The sequence below is a fragment of the Melanerpes formicivorus genome, unplaced genomic scaffold (genome assembly GCF_026170545.1).
Source record: "Melanerpes formicivorus ecotype bairdi unplaced genomic scaffold, bMelFor1.0.p_v2 SCAF_43, whole genome shotgun sequence".
NCBI lineage: Eukaryota > Metazoa > Chordata > Aves > Piciformes > Picidae > Melanerpes > Melanerpes formicivorus.
In genome coordinates, this window is record NW_027142395.1 from 4,717,578 (window position 1) to 4,735,925 (window position 18,348).

The 18,348-nt window shown below is 40.2% G+C and overlaps 1 protein-coding gene across 6 annotated transcripts in view; it reads right to left on the minus strand.

Moving 5' to 3' along the window:
- The window catches only part of SRBD1 (S1 RNA binding domain 1), a 157,397-nt gene that overhangs the window by 111,762 nt on the left and 27,287 nt on the right, over positions 1–18,348 (minus strand). For 5 of the 6 annotated variants that reach the window (XM_068158879.1, XM_068158877.1, XM_068158882.1 and 2 more), the window contains exons 10-11: positions 14,065–14,168; positions 8,405–8,512 (exon numbers count right to left, since the gene is read on the minus strand). In XM_068158879.1, the coding sequence (XP_068014980.1) occupies positions 8,405–8,512; positions 14,065–14,168 (212 nt within the window). The remainder of the gene's footprint in view (positions 1–8,404; positions 8,513–14,064; positions 14,169–18,348) is intronic. The other variant, XM_068158883.1, reaches the window with a different exon arrangement.

Below are 18,348 nucleotides of genomic sequence, written 5' to 3' on the forward strand. Positions count from 1 at the left end.
GAACAGCCCCAACTCCTTCACTCTGTCCTTGTAGGAGAGGTGCTCCAGCCTTCTGATCATCCTCGTGGCCCTTCTCTGGACACGCTCCAGCACATCCACATCCCTCTTGTAATAGGGGCTCCAGAACTGGACACAGTACTCCAGGTGGGGTCTCACCAGAGCTGAGTAGAGGGGGAGAATCACCTCCCTTGACCTGCTGGCCACACTTCTCCTGATGCAGCCCAGGATCTGATTGGCTTTGCGGGCTGCAAGTGCACATTGAGAGCTCATGTTGAGCTTCTTGTCCACCAGCACCCTCAAGTCTCTCTCCTCAGGGCTACTTTCCAGCCAGTCACTGCCCAGCCTGGATTTGTGCCTGGGATTGCCTTGACCCAGATGCAGGACCCTGCACTTGCTCTTGTTGAACCTCATGAGGTTGGCTTGTGCCCACCTCTCCAGCCTGTCAAGGTCCCTCTGGATGGCATCCCTTGCCTCCAGGATGTTCTGCTGCACCACACAGCTTGGTGTCATCAGCAAACTTGCTGAGGGTGCACTCAATGCCACTGTCCATGGCACCCACAAAGATGTTCAACAAGACAGGTCCCAGGACTGATCCCTGAGGGACTCCACTTGTCACTGGCCTCCACTGGGACATGGAGCCATTGACAGCCACTCTTTGGGTGCGGCCATCAAGCCAGTTCCTTATCCATCTAGTGGTCCACCCATCAAACCCATGTGTCACCAGTTTGGAGACCAGGATGTGGTCCGGGACAGTGTTGAAGGCTTCGCTCAGGTCCAGGTAAACGACATCAGTTGCTCGCCCCTCATCTATTAATATTGTCACCTGCTCATAGAAAGCCACCAGGTTGGTCAGGCAGGATTTGCCCTTGGCAAAGCCATGCTGACTGTTCCCAAACACCTCTTCACTATTCTTCTGAGCCAGTAGTGCCTCCATGATCTTTCCAGGCTCAGAGGTGAGACTGACTGGCCTGTAGTTCCCTGGTTCCTCCTTCTTGCCCCCATCTTCAAAAAGGGTAATGTTTCCCCTTTTCCAGTCTGCAGGGACTTCCCCAGACTGCCATGACTTTTGGAATATAATAGAGAGTGGTTTAGCAACCTTTCCTATGAAGACAGGCTGAAAGAATTGGGCCTGTCAAGCCTGAGAAGAAAAGGCCCTGAGGAGACCTTGTAGCTACATTTCAGTATTTGAAGAGGAAGGCTGGGGAAGGACTGTTTGGAGCGATAGGATGAGGTGCAATGGTTTTAAACTGGAGCAGGGTAGCTTTAGGACATAAGAAGAAAGTTCATTACAATAAAAGTGGTAAAAAACTGGAACAGGCTGCTCAGGAATGTGGTTGAGGCCCTGTCCCTGAAGACATTCAAGATCAAACTTGATGTGGCTCTGGGCAGCCTGATCTAGTTGGAGGTGTCTTTGCTGACTGCAGGGGAGTTGTACAAGATGACCTTTGAGGGCCCCTTCCAACCTGACGCAAGCTGAGAATACTCTTCAAGAGAAAGAAGGGAATTAGTGCACAAAGGACTGACTTTGATGACTTCAAGCAAAAACACTTACTGCAGAGTGTTATGAGCAACGAATCAATCTTGTTGAGTGAAGGTGTACAAGATGTATGATGTCTTATGTCAGATGTGCCCAGTAAGACAATGACTGATAAGGACATATTTTTGTCATGGTATAGCATCTTGTATAAAAAAAAGCTGAATTGAAAAGGTAATGAGAACGCAAATATTCATCATCATCACCTAAGTTTTGTACACACTGTGAAAGGATATAATATTTCCTTTATTTATAAATATACAGCATTATTAATAAATATATTGATATTCTTTTATTAATATAAAATTGCCAATCGTATCACAAGGTTGGATGTACGATTAGAATGTATTTACCATGGCAATGTGCAACATTTGGGCAACTAAACAATTTAACTATTTTATGCACACCTGGAGAAATATAACAGAAAGAGAATACCCCAGGAGCGAAATGGCATCAACCACACAGGGTCAGGGGAAACTCGACAAGAGCCGTTATGCCAAAGAGGCAGTGAATTAACTACTCACAGCTGACTGTACCCAAGTAGGGGGGTGCTGCTGCTGCTGCTGTGTATTAGAATTAGAATGCCACATGGTTGTCAATGGCTGGTCTGGCTTCAGCAGACAGCAGGGCTGCTAATGATGCTATTGCGCCGGGCACTTGCCTTGTCCTGGGGAAACTGAGGCACAGCAAAATCCTGGTCACAAGGGGAAGCAGGCTTGGCTCCAACTCCTAAGCTCATGGCTTCTCTCATGGCTTGCAGTGTGTATGCTCATGGCTTTATCTCAGGAGCTGGATCGGGCAACTTGAGGCAACTTCAAGCCATACAAGGTCCAAGCAGGTTCAAGCAGGTTCAAGCAGGCACGGCTTGAGCAAGGCTTGAGCAAGGCTTGAGCAAGGCTTGAGCAAGGCTTGAGCAAGGCTTGAGCAAGGCTTGAGCAAGGCTTGAGCAAGGCTTGAGCAAGGCTTGAGCAAGGCTTGAGCAAGGCTTGAGCAAGGCTTGAGCAAGGCTTGAGCAACTAGAAATCAGCCTGTATATAAATCTTGCCTGAGATCGATTGGGCCAGTAGGGCACTGAAACCAGCACAGTTACCCAATCGGAAGGGGTTCTTCCAGGCTGAGGCCAGCACACATGCCCTTACCATAGATACAGGGTTGTTGACCAGACATGCATGGTCCTGTCCTCTCTGTTCCTTTTCCCACATTACCCTGGCTTTCTGCAGGAAGGAGGGGGGAGAGGGGGACCATGTCTAGACAGCTCAGTGTCTGTCTGGGTTTGTGCTGGGGCCATTTGGCCCTACCATGACACACACCCCTCTGCCCTTTTGCAGGTACTCTGCTATTTTCAGCAGTAATTAGGCAGACAGCTGTTCTCCAATAAATTAAAACAGCCAACGCCCTTATTCTCATCTTCCTTTTACACACCACTGAAAATAGTCACATCTGAATTCCAATTAACAAATCCTCTAAGAATGGAGCAAGGGAAATCACTCAAGTCATTTAGGTCATTCAGTGCACAACACAAGCAGACTACAAACAGCTCAAACACAATCCTCATTAAAGCTATTTAATACAATGGGATATGAAAATGTGCTGAGCAATTTCCAGATGTGGAAGAATTTAAAGATTTCACGTGAGTTAGCCCAAGATTCAACCAAACAACTAGCTCAGCCCTGTCTCATCCTGCAGTGGTACCGACATCTGGTAAGTCTCTCATTTGCAAAGTAGTCTAGAGATAGGTCTAGATTCTCTTCACACATTGATTGAATGCTTTCTAAGGAAGCATGAAACAGCAGAAGATTCTCTTATATCCTTGTGCTTTTTTTTACAGCAAGTATGCCACAGACATTCCAAGACTCCTTAGTAACTCAGATGTGCCCTCAGCATGGAAGAGCAGATACTTTGTATATCACCACTGAAAACAAGAGTATGGAAATGGCTGCACTAGTTCAGGTAAGTGGTCCCTCTAACTGCAGTGTCTTGTCCCCAAGTGTGGCTGTAAGCAGCTGCCTAGGGATCTGATATGGCAGCATTAGAATATCTGTTCCATAATCTTATTGTAGCCTCCAACTATTTCCAGCTCAGAGTATTTCCTTATCTTGACATGATTTGTCTCCAGTAGCCCGTAACAGATCTCTTGTTCAACTATCCAGTCTCATACTGAACCCACGCACATTTCCCGCAACCACAGTCAACTGGCATTTGCAGGTTCATCAAAAACTGTGTAAACACCTGCCACTTCTTTGTTGGAAGCCAATTATTTTAAATTCTCTGAATTTTTGTGCCCCTTCTATGTCTTAGAAGAGGGCAAAAATTCATCACTAGAAACCCTACCTCCACTCTTTACACACCACCTGTAATTCCTCTTTTCTAAGCTGAAATGTCATAGCCTAATCAATTCTTCACCCAGAAATAATTTCATACCTAGTTCTTCTTCACTGGGCCTTTCAGCTGTAATGAATCATTTTGCTATTTCCCCCTCATCCCTCAACCAAATTGGCCAATAATATTCCAAATATGGGCCAGCTAAGCCAATGATTGTTTTGTCTTTAGTTCCATGTAAATGTTAAATGTTCAGAAGATATCTCCCACACTGCCAAAGCACCTTTCCTGCACATCAGGATAGATCAGAGTTCATAATATTTTATATAAAAATAGAATAATTTCCCCTTGCAAGCATCACTTTACAAACCCACCTCCACCATTTTTAAGATGCCATTTCATTTCCTCATTATTCGGTCTTACAGCATCCTTCTTCCACTCATAAAACAAAACCAGTCTAAACCACAAAAGCAGCATCTTCCAGGAAGAGTACAGGATACAACAACTTGTTGTCACTTGCAATAGACCAAAGAAAGCAAAGCAAACACCTAAGCCTCACAGCTGTATGGGTCCACTCAAGGTCCAGCTTTCTATCACACAGATATGCGGACCCTATCACCCACAAGGTCAAGTCCTCTTGCACTGTAAATTCACATCAGGCCACTATTGAGGGGAGATCCATGCAGGAATTAAAACTGCCCCTAAGCACATATTGTTAGTTATGTGCACCTTGTGGAAATCATGTTTAAAATTGGCATTAAACTTTTATAATAACAGGAAATGTTACTGAATGTCCTTTCTATTACATAATATCTTGCATTTTTTCATTTCATTCTCTTCCTCTCTGTCACTCACTCAACACTTTTATCAATGATGATCTACTTGTCCCAATGACTGGTCCTTAATTTCAAGTTTGGGACAGACAGTTGATCCTTGAACAAATATCAGTCTACCTCAAACAAGCAGTTAACTTTCTCCTCTTCAGCATACGAAGGGCAAGATGCCATTCATGTTTGTCCAATGTGTGATAATTCTCACTAATACGGCAGAGAGAGAAAGTAGAGACAAATAGCATCTCCTCTCCTGGTTAGGCCACACCTTGAGTGCTGTGTCCAGTTCTGGGCCCCTCAATTTAAGAAGGATATTGAGACACTTGAATGTGTCTAGAGAAGGGCAACAAGGCTGGGGGAAAGGTCTGGAATACAAGCCCTACAAAGAGAGGCTGAGGAAGCTGGGGTTGCTTAGCCTGGAGAAGAGGAGGCTCAGGGGAGTCTTATTGCTCTTTACAACTACCTGAAAAGAGGTTGTATCCAGGTGGTGGTTAGTCTCTTCTCCCAGGCAACCAACATCAGAACAAGAGGACACAGTCCCAAGCTGCACCAGGGGAAATTTAGGCTTGAGGTGAGGAGAAAGTTCTTCACAGAAAGAGAGATTTGACATTGGAATGGGCTGCCCAGGGAGGTGGTGGAGTCACCATCACTGGAGGTGTTCAAAAGGGGATTGGACTTGAAGCCATGGTTTAGTCATGAGGTGTTGGGTGATAGATTGGACTTGATGATCTCTGAAGTCTTTTCCAACCTCATTGATTCTATGATTCCAAAGACAAGAGGAATCGTTATTTAGTAATAAAACCCAACAAATCAAAACCCTTGAGTTGTTACTTAAACTATCAACCAAGTCAGAATTTCAAGCCCATATCATGAACCCTGTGAAGCATTTGGACTGTATATCACTAACAGGTAGATTGTAATAAAAGCAAATAACCTAATCATGACTTACAAGCTTCTATATTCCAGTTTTCAAATTGAGATTTAAAACTCCCCATGTTCGTATTCAGTCTGAGAGGCAAACCTTTCTGTGGAAAAATATCTGCAAACTAGTTTCAGGTGTGAAACAAGATATATAGAGAAATGTTTGTGTCCCTGAAGACAGAGGAGACAAAGCACTCACTTCAAGAAAGCATGGAAAATTAGGAAAGGATTATCCATTAAAAGATATCTCCATGCCACATCACTTGCATCAAATCCTCATGGAATTATTCCATGCAGTACTGCAACAAAATAAAATGTATTTCAAAGAGCCAAAAGCAACACTAGACATTATTATACCAGATACAAGAAATTAAGGTATCTTACAGAGTGGAAGAAAGGAAATTAAACAAATAAAGTAACTGGCTGGCTGGCAACTTTCATTCTTCTGATTACTAGAAGCATCAGAAATTTCCATATACTCCTGGAAACTTTCTGTTCCAATATTTAATGATAATAAAAAGAAAATAAAAAATAGAACAGTGAGTTGTGGGTTGGAAATATTAATGCTAAAAAGAGGTACTAAATACTTTAGCAGCCCTTTGCAAGAGTCCTAAAAATCAGCTTTTGGTGTGGGTGGAAAGAGAGTAAAAGGAGGATAAGGGTTAAGTAGTCATGGACCAGGAACACTACTGTCAGGTGCTCTGCATTCCTCTCTGTAGGATGCTTCAGCTTTTCCAAACCAGACACCATCAATCATGCAAAATTATCATAGAGTGAAACATAAGCAGAGATCCACCCAAAAACTGGCAGCAAGCTTCGTATTCTTTGCATTTATGACTTGTGAGCTACATCTAGGAAATAGCAGGGAGGGATGCTGAGGGTTATATTGAGAGAATGAAAAACCTTCAGCAACCTACTGCCACAGAAGCCCTCAGTGTTACACAACATACAGGCCACAACAGTCCTGTGGCAAGAATCACAAAGCAAAAACATAATAAAAGAGCTTAAAGAACCCTTATATCATCTTGCTTGCTTATGATTTGTTTAAAAAAAGCCTACTTAAAAAGTACTTTTTCCTAAGAGTTTGATTGTAGAGAAGGCTACAAATGACAACTTTCTCATTCATATGACAGCACCCATCAGTTAGCCCCACCATTGCCAGATGTTCCCAATTTTGACCAAACAATAGACACAGTGCCTCCTCTGAAACAGCTCCGTATACTGGGGTCACACAATAAATAAGTGAACTCAGCACTTGCAAAAAAAAATCTGTGAAATTCAGTGTAGCAAAAAATCAGGCTCACTAATAAAAACAAGTGAAGCAGTCTTACTTGCAAAGTAATGAGCAAACACAACCTACTGCAGTGAAGGCACAGAAAAGCCACTAGAAATATCTGCTGTTCAAAACTAAAGACAACAGTCCTTTTCAGAGAGGAAGAACATAAAACACCCAGCCAGTGATGTTTTATGCCAGGAAAATAACTCGAATTTGAACAGAAACACAATTGCACAGCCAGGCAGGTGCAGAAGAACTATACTTCAGAATGTGATTGCCATTTTTAGGTACTGAATAACCAACGTATGTCATTTTGGTACAAGTAAGAGAATCACACGCAGAATCACACAAAGGTAGAGGTCAGAAGAGACCTCCAGAGATCATCTAGTCCAACCCTCTTCCCAATGCAGGTTCAGGTTACACAGTAATACATCCAGGCAGGTTTTGAAAGTCTCCACAGAAGGAGACTCCATCACCTCTCTGGGCAGCCCAGTCCAGGTCTCTTGTCACCCTCAAAGTAATGATTTTTTCCTTTAAGTTCAAGTAAAAGCTCTTGCATTCTAGTTTGTACCTACTGCCCTCTCTCCTATCACTGGACACCACCTCAAAGTGCCATTTCAACATTTAAGATCTAACAGGGGCTCTGATAAACTGCATTTGAACTACCTCAAAACACATATTAAAATTATGTTATGTAAAATTAAAGTTATGAATCAGAAAGCCTTGCCAGAATCAAACATGTTTTTAATACTTTGAGGAGCTTCTCTTGTACTCAAGAGAAGAATCAAATCAGTACTGTTAGCCATTTTAAAATAACACTTTTAAAATGCAGACTTTTAATGACATCAAATAGTTTCAATTAACATAGTAGACTCCTACACTACCCCATGAAAATACCCTATTCAATGTTACTTTGACACTGTTGTAAATTTCCTTTAAATTTCAAGTATTACAGACCTTAAAAGTGACACTGGTTGCATTGTTACACCAGCATTACCAGAAATAGAGCCATCACAATACTCACAAGATGGCATGAGAGCAAATTTATTCACCATGAAGTGCAGATAAGCATGAAGGACACTTCCAACCACAACTATTACTTTGCCAGTTTATTTCAGACAGGTGAAAGAGAAGTCAGAATAGTGTCACTGGTAGTCCTATTGGTATGACATGAAGAGATGCTGGGAAAATTCAGCTACATAATGGTTTATGATAATACTCAAGGTTAAAGATAAAACTATTATAGCAGTGCAAATCTAAACTCAACTTTCTTAGATGAATGTACGAGCAACAAATAGGTAACCATGTAAAATCTTCACAGAAAGACCATTTCTCTACCGTAATCTAAACCGGATAGAGGTCTCAAATGATATCTACAGAACCAAGACCACATAGTTCATTTCTTCTCTAAGCACAGGAAATTAAAAAGATTGTTGGTATTTCCAAATGGATAAAATATATTCTAATAAAAAGTTGAGGAGAGAACTGTTAAGAAATTGGTAGGATGAGAACACATATTCTTACCTGAATTCTCTACAGAGGAGAGGATATATAAGGCGTTTATACGCATCCTCTACTGAATTCCGTAGTATCCTCATTAATTCTGGTTTTAAAAATTGTTTTGGTCTCCATCTGAAATAGAAAAAAAATATTTTAAGTACATAGACAAAAAATTAATAAGGGAATTTTAAAGAAAAGAGATTTCTACATTGAATGGAATGTCCTATACACAGCAGGATTACTATAGTAATTAGACAAATCATAGCTTCAAACATGAATGGCTCTGAGCAACCTGATCTAGTGTGAGGGGTCCCTGCCCATGGCATGGGGGTTGGAACTAGATGATCCTTGAGGTCCCTTCCAACCCTAACAATTCTATGGTTCTATGAATAGAATGAGAAGTTGCCCATGGTTCTACTAGAAGACAAAGGACAAGGCCTACCTTTTATCTTGCCTTTTGTTTTTGTTGTTAGGTATTAGAATGCAATCAATTTTATGTTTTAAAGAGAGTAATTAAAAAAGCCTGTTACTCTTGACAAATGGGAAGTCAATGCTTACCACAACTGAACGAAGAACTTCATTCCATATTACCATTAGGGTTGCACTATTTGCTATTCCTCCATGTATTAAAAACGAAAAAAGAGAGACTAAATGTCCTCTGTGAGTCTCACTGCAGAGCTACTGATGTAAGGCAATTGTGCCCAGACAAATTCAAGAGTTAATGTCAATTAACAAAACCCAATTCAAGTTTCGTTTTGAATTATTTGAGAATTTCTATTCAGACTCAAAATTAAATTTATCAGTTTTGCAGCAGTCCTTAACAAAAAACCCACAACCAATCTGCAAATGATTTTTCCCTTACCTGTTGCTGAAATACTTAAAGTGTAAATCAAATAATTACAGAACAGCTTAGGTTGGAAGAGACCTTAGAGATCATCTACTCCAACCTCTCTGCCATGGGCAGGGATGCCTCTCAACTACACTCAGCTGCTCAAGGCCTCATCCAACCTGTCCGTGAACACCCCCAGGGAGGAGGCAGCCACAACCTCTCTGGGCAGCCTATCTCAAGCGTCCCATTACCCTCATACTAAAGAACTTCTTCCTCAGATCCAGTCTAAACCTACTCTCCCTCAATTTAAAACCATTTCCCCTTCTCCTACCACTAGACACCCTTATCAAAAGTCCCTCTCCAGCCTTCCTGTAGGATCCCTTCAGATAGTGGAGGGTAGCTATAAGGTCCCCCAAGAGTCTTCTCTAGGCTGCCTCAGCTCCCTCAACCTAGCCATGTAGCAGGGGTGTTACAACCCTTGGATCATCTTTGTGGCCCTTCTCTGGACTCCCAACAGCTCTGTGTCCTTCTTGTGATGGGGACACCAGAACTGGACACAGTATTTGAGGTGGGGTCTCACGTGAGCAGAGTAAAGGGATGGAAACACCTCTCTTGACCTGGTGGCCATACTTCTCCTGATGCAGCCTAGGATATGATTTGCCTTCTGAGCACACTGGTGGCTCATGCTGAGCTTCTCATCAATTAATACACCCAAGTCTCTTTCTTCAGAGCTACTCTCCACCCACTCTGTGTTTGTGCCTCGGATTGGCTTGATCCAAATGCAGGACCTTGCACTTTGAATTGAAGACTATTAATATTTCCTGTTACAGTCCACCTATTTTGTTTCTTTTTAAAATACTGGTAACATTCAGTGATTTCTTAATTCACTGTGTATTTTCACATGCCTGGGTCCTTAATTGCAAAGTGAGTTATATGCATGTCTGGGTAAGTTTTGTAAGGTTTTTGTTTGGATTTTTAGTATAAAAAAATGCAACCTGATAGAATTTTGGCCATTTGATAACATGTCCAGGTGAAGATCCAGGCTAAAAGAAGGACTCAATTTTACTTCTGAATTTGTTTACTTGCACTGACTCAGAAATACTAAGAAACCTAAATTGCTCCTACGCAGACAGCTTTTTGGTTGTTTAAGGGGATCTACAATTTCCTGAAACAGCTTTCCTGCATGTCTGCACATATAATAGTCGAGAAATGTGTGATCAAATTGACACTGCATGAACAGAGAGCAGAATTAAGCTCACCATTTAGTTTTACAACATTCAGACTTGAGTGCTTGTCCGCATGACCTCATCGCTGTACTAACAATTTCTGCAAATAGTTCTATTATACTCATTTGCAGCGGGAGACTCTTTCCAGACCTATATAAAAGTGGCACAGGCTTTAAAGCCCTCTCTTATTGCCATCCAGTTCTATAAACATGAAGTTTTTACAGGTGGCAAATATGACTACACTCCTCCAGACAGTATCCTCAGCACAAGAAAGAGAGAATTGGGAAACACAGCAGCTGTTTCCCCCTCTCTTCCACCTATTAAAGCTAGTTAGCAAACCTTTCCTCTGTAAAGGGGTTATAACAGCAGGTATTTTTATTACTTGCCTATATATAACTAAAAACTTTAGGTAACACTGTATTAGAAATTGATAGTGTTTGGATAGTTTTGCAGTTGTAGCAAAGGACTGCATTTTATTCATTCTCATTCTTTGTGAGAAAAGAAAATTCCACTTTGCTGCAAACAAACAAAGCAGAAGCATGTGTGTTTATTTTTAAAGATTATCACAGCCCAGTTAAGCTTCCCTCTAAGAACAGATTTTTCTTGATTATTTAATTAAGAGCTGACTTTTGAAGCCCTTTAAATGAAGTCATATTTGGAAAAGTTCCATATATATACCACCTTATTCTGCTGATCATATCTCCACATGTGTGTGCCCACAACAGGGACCACCATATACTTAAATGGCTTAGACTACTGGCAGACCACAGAGGGTGAAATTAGATATCAACAGACTTAAAGTAACCCACGTTACAAATAGCTAGTATTAACTAAACAACTGCTTCAGGAAGGGCACAGCTTTTGCATCAGGTGCACAAAAAGCATCTTATTTTCTTACAAGATGGGGCAGGAAAAGCGTACGCTAGTAACTGTTCACAAAGCATGTCTTTCATGTCTGTACCACAGACTTAACACAGGATCTGAGCACTTTGATTATCAAATGCTGAACTTCATTTCCATGGCTGCTGTCTCACTTTGGAACAGAACAGAACAGAATAGAATAGAATAAACCAGGTTGGAAGAGACCTTCAAGATCATCGCATCCAACCTATCATCCAACACCACCTAATCAACTAACCCATGCAACCAAGAACCTTGTCAAGTCTCCTCCTGAACACCTCCAGTGATGGCGATTCCACCACCTCCCTGGGCAGCCCATTCCAATGGGCAATCTCTCTTGCCCCTACCCATGGAACAACTCAATGCTGTCTTTACACTCAAAACCAGCTGAGCAGTCCCTCTCTGGCTGTCGCTTATTGAACCTTTTTTCCTAGTCCCACTTCACAACTAAGTTTCTAGGAGCACTGCAGCACTAGTCTTAATGGAGCTAGCTTTGCTGTCAAACCACAGAGATGCCATTTTCAATGTAAAATACAGTCCAGAGGGCCAGGCATAAAGAGATTCTTGACTTATCAGCACAAACAAATTTCAAGGTAATATAGATTCTTCTGTGGGCTAATAAATCTACCAAACTTGCAAAGAAGTTATGTTAATCTTAAAAAGCATCTACATAAAGTTCAATGCAATAATAAAGAACTCTATAGTCATCTTCCAAATCTGCTTTCCATTGCAGGGGGAATTAATGCTAAAAAAAAAAATAAAAATAAGAAAAAAAATCTTCCTCAGAAGAACACATGCAGGTCAGCATATTTGCTATTAATTCAACAGGCAGCAGGTGATACTGTTTTGTGGCTAGAATACTGGCCAAACTATGTAGCAAAATAGCATTTCTGGTTCTGCAACTGGTTTTGTGCATGACCTTCAGAAAATTAGTTAATACCTTTCTAAAGTTTTAAAATCATTGCCTCTGATAGAAGTTCTTAACTTTCTGATCTCACCAGCAAATCAATGACATGAAAACAATGCACCTCCTACCCTTGGACAGTCATTTCCAAGTTTGCAAGGCAGAATATATATTTACCATTTGTCAATTTGATAACAGCTGTCAATCTACAAAGAAGATCAGTCTGTCCTAGGTGTTAGTGCACCAAGATTTACTAAAATCATTTCTTCAGAAGTTGGTGGAGAAGTTGTCCTTAAATAGTAAAAAGCCAGAAGGATATATAGCCTCATGAACACTATGTATTAATAAGTAGTTTAATTTCCAAGGTCAACAGTCTTTTTATCTCAGAATGAATCACAGAAGTGCAGTCAACCACAAATATCTGCATTTACATCCCACACTCATTTGCGTAGCAGTGACAAGCTGTTCCATTATTTGTGGCTCACAGTGCTTCCAAATTCTGTCACAGATGCAGTAAAAGCAAGACTGACAGATAAGTTCAGCCTAGCAAATATACATCTCCAGGGAAGGACAGGAATCCCATTACAAACTAGAAGGGAACTTCAGTGTGTTTATGAATATTGATACTTCAATGTAAAGAATAAAAACAAAACAAAAAAGTTAAAAGATATGATTTAGGATTAATAGTATCTAGCCAAATAATAGTTTAACTCTTTCAGAGGCTTCCGAGTTGGAAACAGAACTATTATGTTTCTACAGTGAAAAGGAATATTTTTACCACATCTCTTTCTTGCACTTAGTGCAGAAAAAAATTACCTGCTAAAGCAGTACCACAGTATGCAATGTGTAGGATGTAGAGGTAGGGATTTCTAAGACATTCTCAGAAAAAAGCCCATTTTCACAAACCACTGAGAAAGAGAAAACTGTCTTTTAGAAATGCACAGAAGATGCAGAGTTTGGATCCACATTCTCCAACAGAGGGCATCAAGGTATAGTTTCCAAGAAGAATGACAGAAATATTGCACAAAACAATATAAATTGAACCTAAACTTTTGTTTGTTTTTTCCCCACAAAACAAACCAACTGAAAAAAAACAACAACAACATTAAAAACCACCAAAAAAGGTGCCCCAAACCGGTATTATGTGACAGGAAACATCTCACCACAGGCCTAAGAAGAAAGCAACTTATAAGAGCAAATCAGTAAGAAGTAAAAGAATCATCCAAAATTTAGAGCCCAGTTTTCTAATAATAAGAGATCAAAATGGAAAAGTCGGGTCACATGATATCTAAAAATCATGGCTTGAAGAAAGGCCACATTTAGGTTTGTCTAGTCAATCCAAAACATTCTTTTAAACATGCAACTCCTTACAATTGTGAAAATCAAAGTTATGAACTTCCCTGATCTAAATCTGAGGTACCCTACCTTAACTGTTGTAAACAGGTATATGAAGTTAGTTCTAGAAGTTAGAAACATTCTATCAGATTCTACAAATTCCTTTCAAGTAAAGGCTACTGGACACGATGCGTATTGCAACTGAAAATACATAAACATTTATCAGCCTTCACACTATTTTAAAAAAATTCAAATGCTTGAAGAATGATGCCCGAACTCCCCAAATACTGCCAAAGGCATGATCTTTTCAGCATTATGCTACAGCAGTTGGAAATAAAGAACAAGAATTATGCATTTGCTAATTTCATCTAATCTAGTAAGTACTCCTTTAAACTATTCTCCTAATGTAATGAGACATTTGAGATACATTCCAGTACGCAGCTGTCTACAGAAAAAAGAGATTTCTTTAGGAATATGTATCCACGCAGACCTTTCATTGACACACCACCAACAGAATTCATTCTTCACCCCGTCAGGAATGTTGACCTTCACTGTCAGGATCTTCAGATTTTCCCCTCGGTTAATGGCCAGAATCTGAGTGCAAACATAAGTGGCAGAGACAGATGACACACAAAATATCTAAAAGATTAACTTATCAACATTTGTGTACGCACTTGCTTGACATTCTGTAGCAAATTGTGATGATGGTACAGTAAATCAGTTCCCAAAGTACTAGCACGTACAGATAACAGCCACAATTTAAACACAGATTAAAGCATGCCCTGGCATAAAAAAAGCGTACATTTTTCTTAGAGTCTGCAATCTTAAGATCTTATATTAAACACACTTATTATAACCCATATTAAAACTCAAGAAATTAACTGGAAAGTGACTCCAATTCAGAACTAGAGAACAGAAAGGGAAAAAGTCCTATGCTTCAGGCTTCATTTTTCTTCCTGAAATCAATCCAAATTAAATATTAATTATGATTCAGAACTAATGAAACAAAGGTAATCAGCTTAATTTGAAAGAGGATGAATTTAGAACTATTCATGCCTAGTTCATAAACAGCAGGAAATACCTACAGTAACACTCCAGTTTTAAAACATCTGGGCATATTTCTGGCAGATACTTGTGCATACAACTGCATATTCATGATCTAAAGCAAGATCTGGTGGCACATGTGCTATCTGCATACAGAGTTTGATTTTAAACAGAAGACTGTGGCTATACACTTAAAATTAAGATCACAATACAAGTGGTGGATCCTGGAGGGTACTGGTGGTATCTGCTAGTCTAATCTCACTATGAAGATGTTGAATGTTCACTTGAAGTAAGCCCTATAGTTTTAAGAAAACTCACTTGCCAAGAGATTTTAGAAATAGAATAATATTGAGAAGCAGCTACAAATAAAAGCCACGTGCTTTTAAATTTCATTTTCCCTTCCAGAATGCTTTAAAGTGCAAAAATAAAACAAAAATCCTGCTAGAAGTTGACATTCATGTATGACTACACATGTTGCTGTATGTAGCAGGCCCTGAGCACTGTCACAACAGAGCATTCTATGTCAATCATGAACTTTAATTCAATCACTAGCTAACTCAGACATGTCACATATGTTAAATACAATAGTTTTAAATGACTCCAGGACATAGTACCAAATTATATTCCTCAGCTTTAATGCTCCTGTGACATACCAGGCCTGACATATCATTGAACAACAAAGCTAATAATAAAGATTGCATGTGAAATATTATAGCATCTGGTACCTTGACTGCCAAAGCAAATGTTTTCATGCAGAGATTAGAAAGGCACATTTTAATAAGTCAAATGTTTTCATGTGTCTTCTGATCATATTTTTTAAAAAGACAGAAAGTTAAATGTCAAGCTAAAATGAAATCAAAATGATGCTCACTACAGAGAATGTATCCGATAGAATTATCACATCATTCAGCACACTGCTAGAGTGGTCAGTATTTGCATCATAATTTGTTTGCTGGCACTCAATCTGCAGAATGCGTCAGCTACATGAATCTAAATCAGCTGTACTGCAGTCACAAGTATTATTTACATTTTTATTCTTAGAACAGAATAGGCAGACTGTTTAAGTGACATGCATTCAAGAACGAACTATCATCCAAGGAATAGAATAGAATAGAATAGAATAGAGTAGAATAGACCAGACCAGACGAGACCAGACCAGGTTGGAAGAGACCTTCAACATCATTGTGTCCAACCTATCATCCAACACCACCTAATCAACTAAACCATGCAACCAAGCACCGTATCAAGTCTCCTCCTGAACACCTCCAGTGATGCTCAATTCATAAAGTAATTAGTCAAATTCTAATGATCCAATAACATAATTTTTTTTTTTTTTAAGTAACAGGTTAAAAGTCAGGCTGTTCTAGAAAGAAAAAAAATCCAGGAGACCAGGTTTGTGTAAGACTGGAACAGGGGAAGGGTTAATCAAAACAACATACATTTTTCAGTGAAGGTAAGAACAATAATTTCATCTAGTCATAAAATTCATCAAACTTATTTATCAGAAAATTAGAACATTATTCATTTTGCATAGCTGTCTTCTACACTGCACATCTACTTAAATTCACTGAATGAGTTTTGTGTATTTTGCCAAGGACTTTGATTTCCAATTCGTTTTTACGTATGGGATTGAAAACAGAGCACTTGCCTCAACATTACACTTTATTCATCAGTTCTTTTCCTCCCACCAATTCAGTCATCTCTGAATAGAGGAAAGTAGCCCTAAGGCATACACAAACACTTTGTGTGTAAACAATTGTTTACATTTAGTAAAAAATTCAAATAAACTCTTGAAAGGTTTTTTCCCTCAGTTCAAAAAGAGTTGGTATGGCTACCCAGTGACATCCTAATAGAATTCAGTCAGGTTGTCCTTGCTGCCAACTTTTTCAGTCAAACAACTCAACTCAATGCCAGTGATGATTATTCTGTGGTACATCTTAACACTCGGCAACAGCACAGAAACTAACCCAGAACTACAGCACAGTGCAGTGACAGCTGCAGTACCACAGAACCCCGCCGCATTTCACTGCACACCAATTCACCTCATTGCAATACATGCTGAGCACACTCACATGGCTACAGATGCTTTGGTCATGAAGACACAGTTATTGCCTTAAAGGTAACATGCTAGGGTACAGCTCAACCCCTTAACTTGCATGTGAACTAGAGAAGAAGCACACAGGCTTGTAAGATGACCAGCACTTACATATTCAGGTGATGACCAGTTTCAGTGCAGTATTTTATAGAATTCTTTATTTGCAACTCTACCAAGAGGTGACTTAAAGCAACTACTTTTGCCTCCAGCTAAAAGCACTGAGAACACTTGCATATGCATAATCATGAAAGGAGTAGAGAAAGTCTTTAAAGCAGTGAATTTCGAAAAGACCGCTTTTCCACCTGCAGTCTTATGGCATTACTATATTTTTTAAATCACTCCAAGTGTCCAGAGAAGGGCAATAAAGCTGGGGAAGGGTCTGGAGCACAGCCCTGTGAGGAGAGGCTGAAGGAGCTGGGGTTGGTAAGCCTGGAGAAGAGGAGGCTCAGGGGAGACCTTCTTGCTGTCTACAACTCCCTGAAGGGAGGTTGTAGCCAGGTGGGGGTTGGTCTCTTCTCTCAGGCAACCAGAAAAGAGGACACAGTATCAAATTGTGCCAGGGGAGGTTCAGGCTGGAGATGAGGAGAAAGTTCTTCCTAGAAAGAGAGATTGACCATTGGAATGTGCTGCCCAGGGAGGTGGTGGAGTCACCATCACTGGAGGTGTTCAAGAGGGGACTGGACATGGCACTTCATGCCATGGTTTAGTTGTCATGGGGTCTTGGGTGACAGGCTGGACTTGATGATCTCTGAGGTCTTTTCCAAGCTTATTGATTCTATGATAATTTTCAAGCTCCCCTATACCTTAAGTATCTTAAAATCCTGAACCAAACCAGAAAATTTCTTCACCTAAACACATCTATGCCTCTCCAAAGCACTTCGAAGATGACATTTTTTTTACCAGTTTTTTAAATGCTGAAGGTTTCAAAGACTTTGGTAAAGGAGAAACCTAAAGACTTTTAGATATTAAAAAAGGTTGTTATAATCTAAGAAAATAAAAATTAAAAAAAAAAAAATAGTAGGGCAAGTAGGCAGGCAACCAGCATCAGAAAAACAGGGGACAGTCTCAAGCTGCACCAGGGGAAGTTTAGGCTTCAAGTAAGGAGAAAGTTCTTCCCAGAAGCAGTAATTGGCCATTGGAATGTGCTGCCCAGGGAGGTGGTGGAGTCACCATCCCTGGAGGTGTACAAGAGGGGACTGGACGTGGCACTTGAAGCCATGGTTTAGTTAGTCATGAGGTGCTGGGTGATAGGTTGGACTTGATGATCCCTAAGGTCTTTTCCAACCTTATTGATTCTATGATTCAAAGTAAGATCAGATAAAAAAAGAAACTGATTATGAGAAAGACTTTTGAAAGTGCAATACTAGAATTTAAGGAAGAGGTGCCAGATAAAACACTTTTTCTTTACATATTTCATCAAAACACAAATGGGAGACAACAAAAGGAGCTGGAAAACTAACAAAGAACCAAAAGAGGAATTGCAGTATTTCTACAAAATAGGGACCTCTTGCAAACCACAGTTGTTGAAAACGATCATAAAATACATTTTGTCCTTGACTAATACAAAAAAGCCCTGATAAATTTTGGGCCCTGATACCCTGTGTGAAGCACAAACAACTCACACGTTAAAGATTC